Genomic DNA, 21,178 nt, shown 5'->3' on the forward strand with positions numbered 1-21,178 from the left:
CAGCACAACAGTTCCCATTGCTTGGTGAGAATGGAATAAACGATGAATGGTCGATGATTGTTCAGATAGTAAGGAATGCAGGCTTGCAGCGTCCCTAGAAGTAGATCAGAGGGGACCTTATGTGCAAGGGAAGGTGATGGGTCACAAGGTTTCGTTCCTGGGTGGCACAGGAACTACACGCTCTACAGTCAGAAGTGCAGAGGTTCCAAAATTGCCGCTTTCGGGACGTACCATAAAGGTGGTAGGAGTAGCAAATCAGCTCTTGACTAATCAAATTACAGATCCGGTTCAGGTTGAGATTGGTACCTTTCAGGGATGGCACAGGTTTGTAATCTGTGATTCAAGTCCTGTATCCCTTCTGGGAAGAGACTTGCTGTGTAAGACGAGGTGTTCGATCACCTGTTCCAATGAGGGAATTGAGGTGCAGACAAACAGTGATGATGAATGGTATGATGGCCAGATCTCACAGCTAGAGACGGAGACCACAGATGAGGACTACCCTTTGATAAGCTTCTTCCCGATGTTCACAGTGACCGATTTGCCAACAGAATTACGGGGAACAGTGACAGAAAAGGTGTGGGACTTGACAGGAAAGTAAGTGGGACTGATCAAAGGAGTAGAACCAGTCAAAGTAGATGTGAAGCCAAATGCCATGTTTCCCCAAGTACCACAGTACCACATGGCGCAAGATGTCCTCATACAAGTGACACAGATAATTGCAGACTTTGTGAAGCAAGGGGTCTTAAAAGAAGTGATGAGCAGCCCATGTAATTCGCCAATAATGGGACTGAGAAAGCCTTGTGGGAAAGTTCGAATTGTCCAAGACCTGAGAAAAATTAATGAGATAGTGGTAAAATGTTGCCCCATAGTGCCAAATACGGCCGTGATCATGTTTCAGGTCCCATGTGATGCAGAGTGGTTCACGGTTGTGGACTTGTCTCAAGCGTTCTTTTCTGTTCCTCTTCATGAGGACAGCCAATTTCTCTTCAGTTTTAAATTCTTGGACAAGGTTTACAGTTGGTGTTGAATTCCTCAAGGGTTTTCAGAATCACCTTTCATCTTCAATCAGATAATGAAGAAGGATTTGGAATCATTGGAACTGCCTTTCAATTCGACTCTAGTACAATACATTGATGACTTGTTGAGTGCATCCAAAATGAAAGATGACTGCAGGTATGATACTATTGCCCTACTGAATCATTTAGGAAAGAACGGACATAAAGTGATCCCAAAGAAGCTACAGCACTGTCAAAAAGAGGTGAAGTACGTAGGCCACCTGATTGAAAAGGGGTCAAGGAGAATATCCAAGGAAAGAGTGACAGCCATATTACAGATGAGTCCCCCGACATCCAAAAGAGACGTTAGGATGTTTCTGGGAATGGTGGGCTACTGTCGTCAGTGGATTCCCAACTTCTCGATTATCTCTAAGCCTTTGGTGAGGTTGACTGTCAAGGAGGTTAAGGATGGCCCGGATACTCTAACTATGTCTGAGAAAGAAATGAGGGCATTCATTGAACTGAGAGAGTGCATGTGCAGGGCTCCAACATTAGGTATGCCTGCCTTTTGTACTGTTTTGTCATGAACGTGATGCTTGTTCTCTGTCTGTCCTGACACAGGTCCATGGAGGTGCAAACCGCCCAGTAGCATATTTTTCAGCTACTTTGGACCCAGTCGCAGCAGCCTTACTGGGTTGTCTGTGTGCAGTTGCAGCAGTTGGTCAGAGCCTCACTCAGAGTGAAGGCATAGTGATGGGACATTCCTTAACAGAAATGGTCCCACACTCAGTCGAAATACTACTCACCCGAACAAAGACCCAGCACATGACAAATGCTAGGTTGACCAAGTATGAGACAATTATACTGGGGTCACCAAATGTGTCACTCAAACAATGTACTGTGTTAAACCCGGCAACTTTGCTTCCCAATGAAAATACAAATGTTGATGATGCTGAGGAAATAGATCATGATTGCCTTGAAGTAACAGAACTGTGCACCAAACCGAGACGTGACATTAAAGATACTCAATTGGAAGAAAATGATTACGTTATCTTTGTTGATGGTTCATGCTTGAGGGACTCAGTGGGAGTACTAAGAGCCGGATACGCTGTGTGTACAATCACAGTTATCCTGGAAGCATCTTGGCTCGAGAGAGTGTATTCTGCTCAAGTGGCTGGATTGGTTGCTCTTACTAGGGCATGCCATGCCGCGGACAAACTAAAAGTGACTATCTATACTGACAGCAGATATGGATTTGGAATTGTTCATGATTTTGGCCAGTTGTGGTCACAAAGGGGTTTCATGACCTCTCCAGGTTCCCCGGTGAAAAATGCTGAAAGAATTAAGGAGTTGTTGCACTGGATTCAGTTACCTCTTGAAATTGTCGTGGTGAAATGCAGCACTCATATTAAATCACAAGACTTTGGCGGTCATTACAACATTGGCGGTAAAAGCAGCTTACCGCCGTGCAGAAGACCGCCAACACACTGCAGCGGCCGCGGAATTCCGCTACAGCTATTATGACCCACATTTCGGAATCCGCCAAACCAAAGGTCAGTGATAAACTGGCAAAAACAAAACAGACACCGTCACGCCAACAGAAATACGCCCACACTATCACGTCCCATGAATCCACACGGGGGTCTTTCAACCGCGGTATTCCATTGGCGGTACACACCGCCGCGCTCAAAATACACTCACATTTACAAAACACTACCACATTGGACAATTCCAAATACACACACCTGATACACATACACACACCACTCCCACACACCCAATACAATATAAAACACACACCCACATCACCCACAAACCGCCACAACAAGAAATTCTGAAAGAAGGCCAGAGAGAGAGCACCAGCAAGAACAACAGCATCCACAGGCACACAACACCATCACCCACAGAACTTCCACGCACCTCACACAAAACACCACTACATATCAGCACACATATCACCACACACTCCACCCCACACATAACCTACACCACCTCATGGCACGGCAAAGACAACCCAGGTTCTCGGAGGAGGAGCTCAGGGTCATGGTGGAGGAAATCGTCCGGCTAGAGCCACAGCTATTCGGAGCACAGGTGCAGCACACCTCCATTGTAAGGAAGATGGAGCTATGGCGAAGAATAGTGGACAGGGTCAACGCAGTGGGACAGCACCCAAGAAATCGGGAGGACATCAGGAAGCGGTGGAACGACCTACGGGGAAGGTGCGTTCCGTGGTCTCAAGACACCACCTGGTGGTTCAGCGGATTGGCGGCAGATCCCCACCTCCTCCCCCACAACTAACAACATGGGAGGAGCAGGTCTTGGAGATTCTGCATCCTGAGGGCCTCGCAGGAGTAGGTGGAGGAATGGACTCTGGTAAGTCAAATCTTAACTATTACAACCCCCACCCTACCTGTATGCTATCACATACCCCCACCCTCACTCTCACCCCCAGCACTCCAACTCCTCACATATGTCCCAACATCACAAACCACCCATCCCAACACCAAGCCCTGCATGCAGCAACAAAGCATGGACACCCATCACTAAAGCATGCCCACTGCACATACCCATACAACCCCCTAAACCATCCTCACACAAGGTCTCACACAGGAATGCAAACACTGGGGTACACGGTCACCCACCCATTGCACACCATGACACACACAGATGTAATAACCATCCTTTTATACCCCTGCAGGACCCCTACTCAACGTCACCGAACAGGAGGGTCCACACATGTCCACACCACCAACAGAGGAGGCCCACAGTGATGACAGCACCTCTGTCCAAATGGATCTAGATGACCAGCCTGGCCCATCGGGGAGCTCGGGACAGTCAGTTCCCATCACGCAGTCACAGGCCAGTACAGACCTTCCACCTCTGGAAATACCAGCACAGCACCCACCCAGCGGGCCCATACCTCCGTCCCCAGGACACGTCAATCAGCAGTGTGTCCACCACTACAGGGAACCCAGGATAACCCACCACCCCAACAACAGGGATCTGGGGGCAGTGGTAGTGGGCACACGGTCCAGGGGACGGAGGCCCAGGAACACAGGGGAACTGGGAGGGCTGCTGTGCGACAGGGGGCGGACAGGCCAAGGGAACCCACTCTCCATGAGGCCCTCTCCTCCATAATGGGAGCATACCACCACTCCCAGGAGACGATGGCAATGGTACTGGCCAAGTTTCAGGAGACCCAGCGCCTGCAGGAGGAACAGTATATGGGCTTCAGGGAGGAACTCAGAACCATCAGCTCCAACCTGGGCACCATCGTAGGGGTGCTGAAGGAACTTGTGAACACCAGGAGGGACACTGTGGCACTACAAGGGGCCCCTGACACTAGCATGGACGATGAACTGCCCACCACCTCCGCCGGTGCTAGTGGACAGGACGCCCCGCCACAGGACCACCACACCAGCACCCCACACCCTGCAGAGGGAGAACCACCCCTCAAACGGTCCCTGAGATCCAGGACAAAGACAGAGCACAATGCCAAGACCCCTGCCAAGAAATGAGACCACCCTGATTGTCATCCTACTGTCCCACTTTGTCACCCTGTCCATACTGAAACTGCCCCAGTTCCACTTCCTATGCCCATATGGGCAATGCACCTGTAAGACTAATACACTGGACTCTGCCATGGACATTCCTCCGCCATCACCCCTCACCATTTCACTACCCCCTCCAATATTGAGCACTTAAATAAATACCCTTTAAGAACAAAACAATCTGGAGTCTGTCTGTGATTTCGAAATCGTGTATTAGCAATTACAGTGACAAAATGCTCTTCCAAGTTTAATGTCAACATACCTATGTCACACAGCTCTAGTCCACGAAGAATCTAAGCAGATGTCACACAGTGGGACCCACATCTGTGAAATCGTAAGGGAAAGTGACAACTCAGTGACCATACACTGGGTGAAAACGACACACAGTAGAGAGGTAGTAGTGTTAAAGTACATGTAGTAGGCAGGTTTGTATTCTTACCTGTGTCTCACTGGAAATATTGCTGGATCACTGAGTCCCTGTTGTGCATGTCTTCTTCCCCCGCTTCCTCGTCTTCACTGTCCACAGGCTCCACAGCTGCAACAACACCGCCATCTGGACCATCCTCCTGCAGAAAAGGCACCTGTCGTCGCAAAGCCAAGTTATGAAGCATACAGCAGGCCATGATGATCTGGCACACCTTCTTTGGTGAGTAGAATAGGGATCCACCTGTCATATGGAGGCACCTGAACCTGGCCTTCAGGAGGCCGAAGGTCCACTCGATCACCCTCCTAGTTCGCCCATGGGCCTCATTGTAGCGTTCCTCTGCCCTTGTCCTGAGATTCCTCACTGGGGTCAGTAGTCATGACAGGTTGGGGTAACCAGAGTCACCTGCAAATGATGAGGGACAACTGTTAGACACGCACTAACCTGGAGGGATATCCCCAGACCCAGACAACCATCCCCACTGACTTGCTTCCAGGTGCTCACCTAATAGCCACACACGGTGCCTCTGGAGTTGACCCATCACATAAGGGATGCTGCTATTCCCTAGGCCAGGGTGAGTTCCGTAGGCAAGGCCCCTCCGTATGGCAGGCCATGTGGTACCCCACCCCACCTCTGTAGAGTGCCAAGTACAGCTAGTCATGCCCCTGTGTCATCTATGTGTGCAGATGTCGTCCATAGTCTTGTAGGCCATTTCCCAGAAATTGAACAGTGGAGCCCAAGAGCGCAGCGTAGTGCAGAGGGCTTCTGTTTCTGTCGTGTCCGCCAACGGTAGCTGTAATGCATGCACTCAACATGTCTTTCTTGTGTCTTCCACCCCTTTTTGTGGTCTCCCTGTTCTTGTGTGCATTAGCATCATCAAGCGGAGGAGCAGTGGCACCGGAGCACGTCGGAGCTGCATCCCACATGGCCCGGGAGGGCGACACTACGGAGTCTGAAATCACCAGTGGGACGGAGGGTGAGGGGAGCTCCATGGCGGGGACAGGAGCTGACACCAGCGACACGGACTCGTCCTCTGATGGGAGCTCCCTTGTGGTGGCGGCAACATCTGTGCACCCCACAACTACAGGTACAGCCGCCACCCCCCCTACCAGCACCACCCTCCAGCAGCCCCTCAGCCTTTGACCCGTGCCCGCTCACCCAGGAGGGTGAGCATCACCTTCGCCCCAGGCACCTCAGGCCCTGCCCCAGTCACCCCTGCTGCCCTCAGTGAGGAGGCCATTGACCTCCTCAGGTCCCTCACTGTTGGGCAGTCTAACATTTTGAATGCCACCCAGGGTGTAGAGAGGCAGTTGCAACAAACCAATGCATTCCTGGAGGGCATTCATTCTGGTCAGGCGGCCCTTCACCAAGCTTTTCAGACACTGGCCTCAGCATTGATGGCAGCCATTGTCCCGTCTCTAGCCTCCCCCCTCCAACTTCCTCAACCCCGACCCAATCCCCTGTACCTCAGCCTATCCCAAGCACACCTAGAGACCAACATGCACTCACGTCAACACCCAAGGGAAGCTCAGGCAAACATAAGCACAACACATCCCACAGGCACTCATGCAAGCATCACACACATGCAGACACACCAACATCCACTGCCTCCACTGTGTCCCCCTCCTCCTCGTCTCCCTCCTCCCTCCCAGTCTCGTCTACACTCACACCTGCATGCACTACCTCTACAGCCACTACGTCCCTCTCCAGCACACCCACCACCACACCCCGCTCACGTGCAGTCACCACCCCCACTACCATTCACACATCCCCTGTGTCCTGTCCCAGTGTGTCTGTGACGCCCCCTCCCAAGATACACAAACACAGGCACACACCCACCCAACAGTCATCCACCTCATGACAGCCTCCAGCACATGCACCTTCACCCAAAGTCACCAAACGTACACCTCCTACTGCCACCACCTCTTCCTCCACTCCCAAACCCCCTCCAGTTACCCGTCCCAGTGTGTCCAAAAAACTTTTCCTGTCCACCCTTGACTTCTTTCCCACACCTCCCCCACCCCATCCGTCTCATAGGTCCCGAACTAGCACCTCAGCCACAACATCTCCGGGAACAGTGTTGCCTGTGGTCACCGGAATGTGGAGTGCAACGGCCACCAGGGCAGCTAGTGTGGCACGGCGCCACAGCACAGACAGTCCCCCACCTGTGAAGCATCAGAAGTTGGCCAGCGCCCGGCGGGAGAGGGGGAAGACTCCAGCCACCAAAGCCTCTCCCAGGGGTCCCGTTGGGAGTGTGGAGTCAGGTGTGACACCTTCCAAGGTGGGGAAGGGCCACAAGAAACCCAGCAAGTCTGGGAAGAGCAGCACGGCGGAGAAGACCGCCATCATCCCCGCTGCCCAGGAGGCCACCACCAGCACCAGCCCAGCTGCCCAGGAGACCTCCGCCAGCACCAGCCCAGCTGCCCAGGAGGCAACCGCCAGCACCAACCCAGCTGCCCAGGATGCCACCGCCAGCACAAGCCCAGCTGGGCCATGAAGGACCGCCAGCAAAAGGCCCGCTGGGCCATGAAGGACCACCAGCAAAAGGCCTGTTGGGCCATGAAGGACCTTCAGCGCCAGCCCCGCTGGGCCATGAATGACCGCCAGCAGCTGAGACCCTGCAATGGAGACCGCCATCTATAGCACCGCTGAACAGGGCACCACCATCTGAAGCACCGCTGAACAGGGCACCACCATCTGAAGCACCGCTAGCCCATGAGTGGCAGGGGCACTGACGCAACTGAGTCCGTCACGGGGTGAATGATGCACTCTGGGCACCATGCCCCCTCCAGAACCAGTGGAGACTGTCATCCACCACCTCTGTCCTTAACAGGATGAAGCACTCTGGGCACCATGCCCCCTCCAGAACCAGTGGAGACTGTCATCCACTACCTCTGTCCTTAACAGGATGATGCACTCTGGGCACCATGCCCCCTCCAGAACCAGTGGAGATTGTCATCCACTTGTGAGACTGTGGCTTTGCACTCCCCAGGATTGAACAGTGGGAAGACCACCCACTGTAGAGACTTGAGAGACTGTGGCTTTGCACTCCCCAGGATTGAACAGTGGGCAGACCACCCACTGTAGAGACTTGAGAGACTGTGGCTTTGCACTCCCCAGGATTGACCAGTGGGCAGACCACCCACTGTAGAGACTTGAGAGACTGTGGCTTTGCACTCCCCAGGATTGAACAGTGGGCAAACCACCCACTGTAGAGACTTGTGAGACTGTTGCTTTGCACTCCCCAGGATTGAACAGTGGGCATACCACCCACTGTATAGACTTGTGAGACTGTGGCTTTGCACTCCCCAGGATGGAACAGTGGGCATGTGGCCCCCTTGTGGATTTGGCGCTGTGCACTCAAACGGCTGAGGTGCCCCCCCTTTCCCTCCCCCTGAGGTACCTGTTGTCTTGGTATCTGATGCCCCTGCAGTGTTCTCTCCATCATGGTCGGGGATCTTGTGTGGGCCTCGCCCATACCGTGTGGCACCAGTGTTCCACGGACTATCTAAGTGCACTACCTGGACTACTATGCTTGGTATTTAATTTGTACATGGTGTATATATATATTTCTGCCTACTTGTTTTTAATATATTACAATGGTTACACTAATTTTCTATTGTCTTTGCATTCTTCCGGGGGGTTTGAGGGGTGTAACTGTGATGTATTGATATGCATTTGTGTGTGTTGTAGTGGGTGAGTGGGGGTGTTGCGTGTGTATGTCCCTGTTTTTTCCCTCCCCCCTCCCCTGTGTCGTAGGTGCAGTACTCACCGTGGTCTTCGCCGCCGGCGTTCATGCTCCTGGTAGAGGAGCAGGAAGACTATTACAGGTAGAATTTGGAGTTCCAGGTCCATGGTGTCCTCGCTCCTTGTGGGGTATGTAGAGGTGAGCGTTTTCCCTTCGAAATTACTGTTTTCGCCGTGTTTTTATCCGCAGTGAATCCGCCCCGGAAAAAGTGGCGGATTGGCCTGTCATAATAGTGTGGGCGGTACATTGTCTCCCGCCTGTCTGTTGGCGGTGACCGCCGCACTGTTTGTTTGTACCGCTGTGGCGGTCAGAGTGTTAAAGTGTCTGTCTTTGTTGGCGGTTTCCGCCACGGTCATAATTGCAATTTTTTACCGCCACTTTAACACCGTCCGCCAGGGTTGTAATGACCACCTTTGTGTCAATGGGAAACGGATATGCAGATCAAGTTGCAAGATTTTGTGCATTGAACTGTATATCGTTCAAAGATCAGTGGGAATTGCTGCCGGAAATTGAAAATGAGACATGCACAGGTTATGCATTGAGGGTGGTAGACACAATGGAGAGTTAAAATTGTTGCAAGGACGTGCCAGCAGAGAAGAGAAACGCTCTTGGCTCAAAATGCAATGTGTGCAAAGACCTGATGATTTGAGGGTTTCAGATGAGGGGAAGATGGTTTTGCCAAACAGTCTCTTGCCACAGTTTGCAAGATTTTACCATGGTCAAGCACATATTGGGAGAGACGCCATGATCAGTTTGTTCAAAGTCGATTGGTTCAATCCAAAATTCAGACAAGCTGCAGAAGTAATCTGTCACAGGTGCATCTTCTGTCAACAGATGAATGCGGGGAAGAGGACCATGGTGAATTTGAGCCACATTGGGAGAGCAGGAGGTCCATTTAGCAGGATGCAGATGGATTTTATTGAGATGCCTGTGTGTGGAGGTCTGAGGTACGTGTTGGTGATTGTGTGCATCTTTAGTCACTGGATTGAAGCTTACCCTACACGTAGGAATGACAGTCTCACAGTGGCGAAGTTGCTGCTTAGGGAGTTGATACCACGTTCTGGGTTTCCGATCTCTTTAGAATCAGATAGAGGAAGTCACTTCAACAATGAGGTGGTTAAACTCTTGTGTGCCGCACTGAACGTTGAACAGAAGTTGCATTGTAGCTACCATCCCGAAGCCTCAGGACTAGTGGAGCAGATGAATGGTACCTTGAAGTCGAGAATGGCGAAAATGTGTGCATCTACCAATTTGAAATGGCCAGATGCATTGCCCTTAGTGCTAATGTCAATGAGAAATACACCCAACAAGAAAACAGGACTGTCTCCTCATGAAATTCTCATGGGCCGAGCTATGAGATTGCCGCAGTGCCTGCAAATGCTCTTGTGAATATCACGGATAATATGGTGTTGGACTACTGCAAGAGTCTGGCTGATGTGGTCCGCTCTTTCTCTCACCAGGTGGAAGCCACCACACTGCCACCAATAAATGATCCAGGTCACAACCTGAAAGCCAGTGACTGGGTTGTTGTCAAGAAACACATGAGGAAGTCGTGCTTGGAGCCACGTTTGAAGGGGCCGTATCAAGTGATACTGGCAACTACTACTGCTGTGAAGTGTGCGGAAATTCCAAACTGGATCCATGCCAGTCACACAAAGAAGGTGACGAGTCCAACTGATGAGGAACTTGAGTTGTCAAAAATAACAGCTACAGAAAAGGAAGTCTCAGGGCCGGAGAGTAATCAAAGGGGAACTGAGACTGAAGGAGAGCCCGTTGAGGAGGGCTTGGTCACTCAAACAGCAAACGAGATCCAGAAGGGTGACGGTGAGCCTATCTCAACTGAGGCGCCAAGGGAACCGACACAAAGAGAGGTTCTTCCAGAAACAGACGGATACGGATTTGAAGTTGAGCCACTGACAGACCTGGAAGGCGAAGGAGGTGAAACAGAGGGAAGTCAAAGTGTTTAGACTCTGATCCATCAAGAGAAAACACCATAGCACAAGAGGAGGGCATTGAACAGCACCCTGAAAAGCCAAACTGCACACCGATACTGAAAGGAGATAAGTTGCCAGAATCGCAAACTGAAAAAGGGAAAGTAGTCATCAACAAAACAAAAGAGGAAGAGGTCGATACCACCAGGAAGGAAGATTTGAGCGAAGGAGAATTGCAGGGTGACCGCAAATTGAAAAGAAAGAGAATTGCAAACAGAAGATACGCGGGTCCTGAATGGGCTTATGCAACGACAGCCGAGTGGCAACAAGCGTTCTTGGCTTTTTGCTTTGATCATGAAGTTCCAGGTCAATATTATGGTACTTGAAGTTGCCCACAAATAAGAGACTGTGTTAAGCTGAAATTTGAATAAAGGGAAACCTGAGGAAAGAGACTAATGAAAATTACCGGATGTGACACTGTTAACCTGAATTGACTTGAAAACCCGATTGTGATAAGCTGCTAACCTGATTTGACTAAGACCCTGGAGTGAATGGGAGAGCTGTAAATACTTGCTGGAAAAAGACTTTGCTTAGCTTTGCAGAGAAAAAGAATTTTCTAACCATCCTCGTATTAGTTGATTACGTTTTTAGTACTTTATTTCCTGATTCTTTACAGATCATGCCTAGGTCAGGAGATGATGTTGAGGGAAATAAGCATTGTAAATATTTGGGTGTTGCTTTGGCTGTTGTGTGTGTGATATTCATTATAGCTATATTTGTGGGAATGCGTCTGGTAGATGAAAGTGAAGCTAACAATGCTACAGTTTCCGAAACTGCTACATTGACTCCGTGGGACAGGTTTGAGCAGGATGCGAAGTATATGCACGGCGAGAGTAATGCTAAAGGGGAACTGTCTACTAACGTTTTCTATCGCTTGCTGAGTGAGTATGTTGACACTATGGACGCAAAGGCTTGTTATGTGTGTACACAAATTCCTCTTTCAATCCAGGAGGGAGTTACCTATCACAGCTTGCCATTAAAGTACGGGATTAGTTGTAGTCTGCTACTAACGCTTTTCTATAATCAAGAAGAAGTGCAATATTTTTATTCTAATTATGATTTAGTGTTCTCTTATGTGTCTATCTTAGAAGATTTGAATAGTGTAGCTAAATATTATGCCATAAAGCTGGTTAAGGGTTTCTTCGAGCCTAGAATGACAATTAGTACATCATATGCACACCGCAATAATTTGACATGCTTGCTTACACCTGTAGAAAAGAGCTTTGTAGATCACACTGAAGATAGAAGGAGGGTTTTAAAGGGGAAATTAGAAAAGGGCTTGCAGCAACAGACATTCCTTAGTAATTATAATAATGGGGTTAGGGAACAGGGGAAGCTAGCTTTAGATGTGAAACATGTAGGTAGGCTTTGCATAACGCAACCAAAGTCATATTATGACACTGTGTTTGTGGGAAAGAGTGAGTGTAAGCATGTGTTTTTGTTTCAGAATAAATGGACTTTCATGCTAAATGGAATGAATCAAGCGATCCCAGGGGTCTATTATATTTGTGGACTTAGTGCTTATTACCGTCTTCCAAAGGGATGGTATGGGACATGTTATTTGGGAATTGTTTTTCCAAAGATCTATCAACTAGACAATTTAAAGAAATTTCCGAAAATGACAGAATTGCTTAGTGCTAGACAAAAGCGAGAAACTGCTGCTGGTGTAGTAGGAGACATATTTGGAGCAATAATTCCTTCAGTGGGAGTTATTTTAAACGTAAAGATTCAAAAGTTGTCTAATATTGTGGATAACATGCTGACAAACTTCACAGGCGCTATACTCCTAATGGATACTGAACTTGCTGCAGAGAGGGCTTTTACTCTTCAAAACAGGCTTGTTTTAGACATTCTTTTAGCGAAAAGTGGCGGAGTCTGTAAGATGCTTAGTGAGCGCCACTGTTGTGCTTATATTCCGGATAATAGTAATGAGATTAGAAGTATTCTTACTAACCTAACAAGAGATAGCGCAGATTTAAAGGAACTGAAGGAACCAGGAGTCTGGGGAAAGGTTGGAGAGGGATTTGCACGTGTGGAAAGCTGGTTTAGTGGTCTTTGGCATGGGTTCTTGGGAAAACTAATACAGGGAATAGTAATTGTTTTGCCTTGTTGCAAAATACAAAGAAAGGAGCAAAGACAAGAAAAGGGAGAAAATGTTCAGAGCAAAATATGAAAAGGCAAAACTAAAAGAAGAAATTGAAATGAGGGAAATGAACAAATGAAAGAAAAGTGAAGAGTGGATCTGTGTGATGACAAGTGTCATCAGAGGAGGGATTGTTGGAGTGTAGTTTTATAATCAAAATTAACATGAAATTTTTAAGAATTAATGCATAATGATGCCGCATAGAAAATGTATTAATGTGCTTTTACTAAATGTGTGTTTGAAATGTGCCCACGGGGAGTGGCCACCAAAATATACGATGATGATTGAAACTGACTAATAATGAAATATTAATGTACTAATATATGATTTTGTATTAGTATTAAGAGTTATATGTTAAGGTTTTTCTAATTAATCAATAGGCCTTAGTTAGCATGAGTCGGGCTGAGCTGTCGGTTTCATATTAAATGTGTTTTTCTAACGTGCAATGTGTTGACTTGTTGAAGGACATGTGGTCGTACTTTTCCAGAAGCTAGAAGATGTGTGTAACCGTAGTAAATTCTTTCTCATGAGACTCGACTTGCTCAAGGGGACATTCTTGCCGAATGCAACAGTGTAAACTTGCAACAGGTACAAGGTCACCTGAACTGGTATAGACAATGGAACTACTGATTGGGTCTGTGAGAGGACCGCAAGAACATGAAATTGTAGCTGATATTCTGCCCGTTGGAGACGTCAATTAAAGGAGCCAATAAACTACTTGAGAACTGTTATGAGGTGACAATCTTAATGAGGCGACAAGTAAACCATTGGATGGAGATAATGGTGCACCAAAACTTGCCCAATTGGAGATTAGGGGACTGAACAGCAAGTTTAATATAATCTTTTGACACCAGGAGAAATCAGCCAATATATGCCATTCCTTTAACATAACCATTACGTGCCTTTGCTATTACCTAGACACTTTGTCACTCTGTCTTAAAGACTTTGCGTTTTTTCTCTTCAAATCATCCTTATTCTGCCTTGCCCGATTCATACTATTCCTCCTTATGAGGATAGTATCCCTTATTGCCCGTCTTGCGGAACTTTGCTGTGTTTCCTGGCTGATGGCGAATCAACTGATGTCCTGAGGATGAAGACTGTCCCTGTACGCTGACCCATTACGGAGGGTAACTATATGAGGATGAAATTGTAATGGTCTGTTTGCCTTTTCTTTCTAGGTACCAACTGCTTCCTTTTGATAGAGACCATAGTTAGATGTTTCTAAATTTGTGTTGCTAAATTGTTTTGTATGAAGCCCAACATGCTAATGCTAATTCGAGGTTAGTTAAGGAGTTCACTAAACGGACGCAAATAGACAAATGACTGAATCTATGCTTTGTTGAACAAGGCGCTAATGATACTCTGCTAAGATTAACCCATGTTGACGTTGTGCTTTGTTCTAATGTTTATGATTTTTGCTTTGATGAAATCTTAGTCAAGCTGCCCTATTATAACAGTGTTGATGTGTTTTATGGTTTTGAGACTAATAAACCTGCTAGTAGAGTGTAATCAATAGGGAATAAATATCATAAATCTTACAAAATATTGTGTCGTTTTTCAAGACTGAGAGGTCTTGGTGTGATTTGATTCTTACTTATGCCATTATCCAAATTGAATCGATTTGTTATAGTGAATATTGATGATGTTATTGATCTATTGATTGCTATGTTGATTAATTGTCTCGTCCTGAGGTGTCATCAATCAGGGTCAAAAGATTCATTGGCCTAAAACGAGTCCCAGACAAATTAAATTATCTAAGACGGGATGCGTTATCATTAGTGACCCTCATGTAATTGGCTGGTGCCTGTCCTGAACTAGTCCTAAATGTATGGGGCAGGGTCAAGTACTTTGTCTCTCTACTTCATGTCATTCTCTTTCCCTCACAGAAAGTGATATCAATTATCCAGGCTGGTTACGGTTTGTTTTCCTGGCCTTGGCGTATTTTGACTCTGTGCCTTGTTTATTCATATGATAGTTGAGAACCACACTTTTTGACAGTACAAAACATGGGAGGTCCTCTGGTAATAACAAAGTGAATTTACTAAATATGCTTTTTTTTAAATAAACCTGATCGGTGAAATACACGTAAACTAGCTGTTAGAATGCACAGACATCATGAAAAGCACAGATCCCACATTCACTCGTAGAACCAGGAAATATCAAGCAAACATGACAAGCTCCTGTTATTGATAATGATAATGCGAAGTGTATTGTTCAGTTGATTAAAATCATAACAAACATTCATGAAACATTTATAGAGTAATAAATCAAATAAAAGGTTCCAACTGGTTTGTCTGTTGAACATTTCAGACTATATTTTCAAACCAATCAATAAAATTGTTGCTGTCCTCAGAGCTTCATAACGTCTTTGGAGCTCAAACAGTACTTGAAGGCTTCCTTGCCCCTTTTTATGAAAATTAGAACTAAACGTTTTAATCTTTCTCCTTTGGCCCCAGGGGTAAAAATATGTAGTATAGTTTCCTTATGAGATGGAAGCACTCTGCAGTGAGGTGGAGCGTTTGCTACTGGCCAGGTTCACATGCATTTGGTCATATTGCTATGTGTTGCTATTAGGAAGTGTGCAAGTGCAGCTATCACTGTGGTATCTTGCCTCGCAAAGACAGTTAACAGTGTTTTTCATAGAAACCAAAAACCTAACTAGGAGTGAAGGGAACAATCAGATTTTTAGAACTTTCATGAATTACAGAAGTGAGGACTCAATATCCAATGGCAAGATCAGAGGTCTGAAATAGAAGCAGGTCTTAATATTAGCCTGCCAACTCTAACTGTGCCAACTTGTGTCACGTGATTTCAGGTCTCTTCAACAGTCACATGGTTTAGAGCTACTATTATACAATGGAAAACAAGTCCTACTTAGGTTTGGAGGCTCTTCACACTTGTTGTCCTTCACAGGTAAACAACCTCTCCAGAAATGTAACTGCAACCTTAGAGGCACCAGCGTTTTTTAGACCAACAGGAGGTAGGAGTGAGTACTCATGCTGTGCCCAGATGAAAAAAAAACACCCCCTAGTCTCTCCATGGCCTCAGTCTTTCCATTGCCTCTAGGTGACAGGTCATACGGAGAGGGGTTCAAAATCCCACCTCCCTCCCCTGGATGCAAGTCCTCCAACATCCCTTCACCTTTGTACAAAGAGATCATTTTTAGGGTCGAGCCTATGAGTGCATGCGCTAGTGCTTGTGTCTTGCTTGTGAGACTCTGTTGTGTGCAGTAACGGGCTTGGAGCCTGCCTGCCGCTCACAATTCATTGGTTTGCCTGGCACTTTTCTTTACAGCCTCATAATACGTCAAGGCAGACCTGGCATTATTTCAATTTCTCTGTGAAGCAGGGATGAAGTACTGATTGATTCAACTTAACTAGTGCCCATCCGCTGCTCCCGACATGATGAAGGTACTATTTTGTTCTTTTTAACTCTAGTGCCTCGTAAACAGAATGCTTGTGACTGGCAAAAATGTGCCCAGCAGGACATTCAAAATAGCAACGTTTTATTTTTTAAAGCTAACTTTTTTTTATTTTCCCAAATTGTCTTTTCTCAATTTCCACTCAGGTTTCTTTTGTTTCTGCTTGTGGGTGCTCTTCTCAAAAGATGACTATAAACTTGTTTGAAATATTGCAAAGTGACATTGTTTCCTTATTATGCGTAATTCCTGAAATGATGCTTTAATACATAATCGTACAGTAGACCTAAACCCACTTCAATCCGCCCCACTGCAATCCACCCCACTGTATCCCACACCAATTCAACCAACTCCACTCCAAACCACTCACCCCAATCCAATCCGCTCTAACCCACCCCAGCCCACTCCAATCCACCCAACCCACCCTAATCTGTCCCACTCCAATTCGCCCCACTCAAATCAAAAACAATCTTTACCACTCCAAAACAATCTACCCTTCTCCAATCCAAAACAATCTGCCCTACCCGAATCCAAAACAATTTGCCTCATTCCCATCTACCCAACTCCAATCTGCCCCACTACAATCCAAAACACTCTGTCCTACTCCAGTCTAAAATAATCTGCCCCATTCTAGTCTGCCCCAATCCAAAACAATCTGCCCCACTGGAATCTGTTGCCCGCCAATCAAAAACAATCTGCCCCACTCCAATCTAAAACAATCTGCCCTACTCCAGTCCACCTCACTCCAATCTGCCCCACTTCAATCCAGAACAATCTGCCCCACTCCAAACCAAAACAATTTATCTCACTCAAATCCACCACACTCCAATCTGCCCACTCCAATCCGCCGCATTCCAATCTGCCCCACTCAAATCCAAAAAAAAAATGTCCCACTCCAATCTAAAACATTGAACACAACTCTAATCCAACCCCCTTCACCCCAATCTAGTTCATTCCACTCCATCCCAATTCACTCCACTCCATCCAATCCAACCCACTCCCATCCAATCCACCCACCAACACAATTCACCCACTCCAATCCAATCCAACCCAATCCAGTGCACCCCACCCCACTCCAGTCTACCCCATTCCAATCCACCCTAATACAATCTTTCCCACTCCAATCTGTTCTATGTGATCCAAAATAAACTGCCACACTCCAATCTGCCCCACTCCAATACAAATCAATCTGCCACACTCCAATTTGTCCCACTCCAATCCATAGCAAGCTGCCCCACTCCAATCTACCCCAATTCAATCAAAAACAACTTGCCCCACTCAAACCCATTCCAACCTGCCCCACTTCAACCCATTCCAATCTGCCCCACTCCAATCTGTCCCATTTTAATCCACAACAACCTGCCACAATCCAACTTGCCCTACTCCACCCTGCCCCACTCCAATCCCAAACACACACCTCACCTCACTCAATCAAATCCACCTCACCTCACTCCAATCCAATCCACTCCACTCATCCCAATGCACCCCAATCTAATTCTCCACAATCCACTCCACTCCAATCCAGTCCACCTCACACAAATCCATTCTACCCCACACAATCAAATCCACCCCAATCCAGCCCAGTCCAGTCTACCCCACTCCAATCCAATACACCTCACCCCAATTCAAACCAATCCACCCCAACCCACCCACCCCAATCCATTCCAGTCCAATTCACCTCACTTCAGTCCGATCCACCCCACTCCTGTTTGATCCACCCCAATCCAACCCATCCCAATCCATCCCACCCTACTCCAATGCAACTCATCAATCCAACCCCACCCCAATCCAACTCATGCCAATCCAACCTACCCTACTTCAATCTAACTTGCTGCACTCAGTCCAATCCAATCCACCCCACTCCAGTCAAGTCCACTGCTACCCAATCTACCTCACTCCAATCCACTCACATCACCCCTGTCTATCCCACTCCAATACAATCCACTTTAATCTACCCACCCCAGTCCAATCCAGTTCCCATTAAGCCACCATACTTCAGTCCAATACACCCCACTCCAAACCACCTTAATCAAGCCCACTTCAATCCAGTCCAACCCTCGTCAATCAATACAATCCACACCAATCCAATCCAATCCACTCAACATCAACCCAATCCAACCCACTCCAATCCAGTCCAATCCAGCACAATCCCTCCAATCCACCCCACCCCACTCCAGTCCACCCCAACCTGATCCACCCCACACCAGTCCACCCCTAATCAGTCCACCCCAATCGAATCCCCACACTCAATCTAATCCACCTCATTCCAATCGACTCCACTCCACCCCAACCTGATACACCCCAATCCAATCCACCCCACTCAAGTCCACACCAGTCCATTCCCCGCAACTCCAATCCACCCGACTCCAATCCACACCACCCATCCAAACAACCCCAATCCAATCCACCACACCCATCCCATTTCAATCAACTCTACCTTACCCCACTCTAATCTACCCCACTACACTGCAATCCACCTCACTCTACCCCAATCCACCCCACCCCACTTCAGTCCACCACACTCCAGTCCAATCCATCCAGCCTTTCCCACTCCAATCCCCCGACTACAACCCAATCCACTCCACACCAATCCACCCCACCCCAACCCAATCAACTCCACCCCACCCCATTCCAATTCAATTTACTCCACTCCAATCAAATCTATCCACCCACTGCACTCCAATCCACCCCACCCAGTCAATCCACCTCACTCCAAACCAATCCACCCCAATCCAATCCAATCCATGGCACCTCACTTCAATCCCTTCCACTGCAGCCCCACGCCCCAATCCAATCCACCCCACCCCATTTCAATCCACCCTACTCCAGTCCAATCCACTACACTTGAATCCATCCCACTCCAATCCATTCCACGCCACCCCACTCACTCCAATTAACCGCACTACTCCAATACACCCCACTCCACTCCAGTTCAGTCCTCCCCACTCCAATCCATTCAGCCTGCCCCACTCTAATCCAACCAGCCCACTCCAATCCAATCCGTCCAGTCCAATCCACCCCACTCCTAAACAATCCACCCCACTTCAATCCTATCCACATCACTCTAGTCCAGTCCACCCCACTCCAGTTCAATCCACCCCACTCCAATCCAGTAAATCCAATATACCCCACCCCACTCCAACCCAATCCACCCCACTCCAGTCCAATGCAGTCCAGTCTAATCCACCCACTACACCCCAATCCAATCCAATCGGACCCACTCCTATCACTCCAATTCAAACCACCCAACCCAATCCAATCTAATCCACACTACTCTGATCCATCCCAACCCCATCTACCTCACTCCATTTCAATCCACCCCACTCTAATGCTATCTACACTACGCCAATCCACTCCACCCCACCCCAATACAATCCACCACACTCTACTCCAATCTAATCCACCTCACTACCTCAATCCACTCCAACTCACTCACCCTATTCCACCCACGTCTCTCTACAACACTTTCTGCCACTGACTGTACTCCCCTCTACTTAACTCTGTGACACTCTACTACTATTCCACTCTATGGCATTACAACAAATCCACTCTACAACACTCACCTACCCCACTTCAATCTTACACTCCATGCCACTAACTTATAGCCATGTTGAACAGCAGCCACACTGGTGTACAACATAGCAAAACACATTGCCAAAGCCAACAGCTCTTGTATAGGCGAGACCTACTGGTGTTGCCAATGCTTGTTTTATAGGTTGATAGGTCTGTCAAAACTTGACCCCAGATTGGAATTGTACGGAAGAACTGTACGACACACTCTACACCCCAGAAAATATGCAAACATGACATGCGTAAAGAACTACTTATCCGGCCAACGCATTTTTAGTTCTCTGATCAAGAAATACCTGCTTCCAAGATGCATGTGGTAAGAGGGATGCATGGGGAAATCACTAGACATTGACCCTTAGGTTTCCCTGCACCTGTGAGGCGACTGACAGTTATGGTCCTATTTGCCTGACATTTCCACAATCGAATGTCACTCCCACTCACCAAACTGTTTCGAAATGTATTTTTTCAAACTGGCTCCTTTTTCGCCAGAAGAAATTAGTTGTATGCTGGCACAAACGTCTCGCAAATCGAACCAAAAGACTTCAAATATTTAGACAAAAGCATATTGAGAGTTTGCAATTCTTTAACTGGTTAATGGAATTATCTAACTTTGTGGCAAAAAAAACGTTTAAAAAAAAACTTGACTGAATCAAAACACGCTGTCACTTAAATATGTAAGCAAAGCGCATACCTTTTCAACAAATGAAAGGATTCTTTATTTTATGCTTTTAAAAATGCATTAGTGTAATTGCCCTGCAACGAATTACCTTCTGAGCTATAAGCTTCGCCACGACGTCTCTGGCGTGCACATCAATTGTGCATATTGTCATGATCTTCTGACGGTCGCCAGGGGTGAGCTCCCCTAGCAGCATGTTGATAAGGGCATTCAGCTGAGCAATCTGCAAAATAATTATATTTCAATGGAGATATTACACCATGAAAAAATCTATTATGTGTCAAGTGCTAAATGGAGCAGTTACGGGTGTCTGTATGAGCGGTTTCAATCAAGGCAAATAACTTTTTTCACTAATCACGAGATTGCTTTCTAACACGGAGTCTCTAACAATGAAAATCCACCTGATGGTAACAATTACAACTTCTGTGCATTGTGAGGGTTTACTGTTTTGAAAGGCTGTTTTATTTCCGTAATATGCATGTGGAATACAGTCAGGTAATTGTATTGAGATACTACAAATAGGCACGTTTAATGCTGGTATATTCTGGGCCCCATAACTCTGGCTTGCCTCCTTGCACCTACACAAAGAAGCATCACAATATAAATGGCAGCTGCAGCAGTGGACCCTTCTTAATAGTGGAGAAGCCAAGCTCTTCCACCTT

At 47.2% G+C, this 21,178-nt stretch overlaps 1 protein-coding gene across 1 annotated transcript in view; it reads right to left on the reverse strand.

Annotated features, from left to right (window-relative positions):
• Positions 1–21,178, reverse strand: part of LOC138283610 (dynein axonemal heavy chain 11-like) — a 2,790,563-nt gene that overhangs the window by 1,786,134 nt on the left and 983,251 nt on the right. Inside the window, exon 35 of the mRNA XM_069221547.1 lies at positions 20,608–20,739. Within this exon, the coding sequence (XP_069077648.1) occupies positions 20,608–20,739 (132 nt within the window). The remainder of the gene's footprint in view (positions 1–20,607; positions 20,740–21,178) is intronic.

This window comes from Pleurodeles waltl, chromosome 3_1, assembly GCF_031143425.1.
Source record: "Pleurodeles waltl isolate 20211129_DDA chromosome 3_1, aPleWal1.hap1.20221129, whole genome shotgun sequence".
Taxonomy (NCBI): domain Eukaryota; kingdom Metazoa; phylum Chordata; class Amphibia; order Caudata; family Salamandridae; genus Pleurodeles; species Pleurodeles waltl.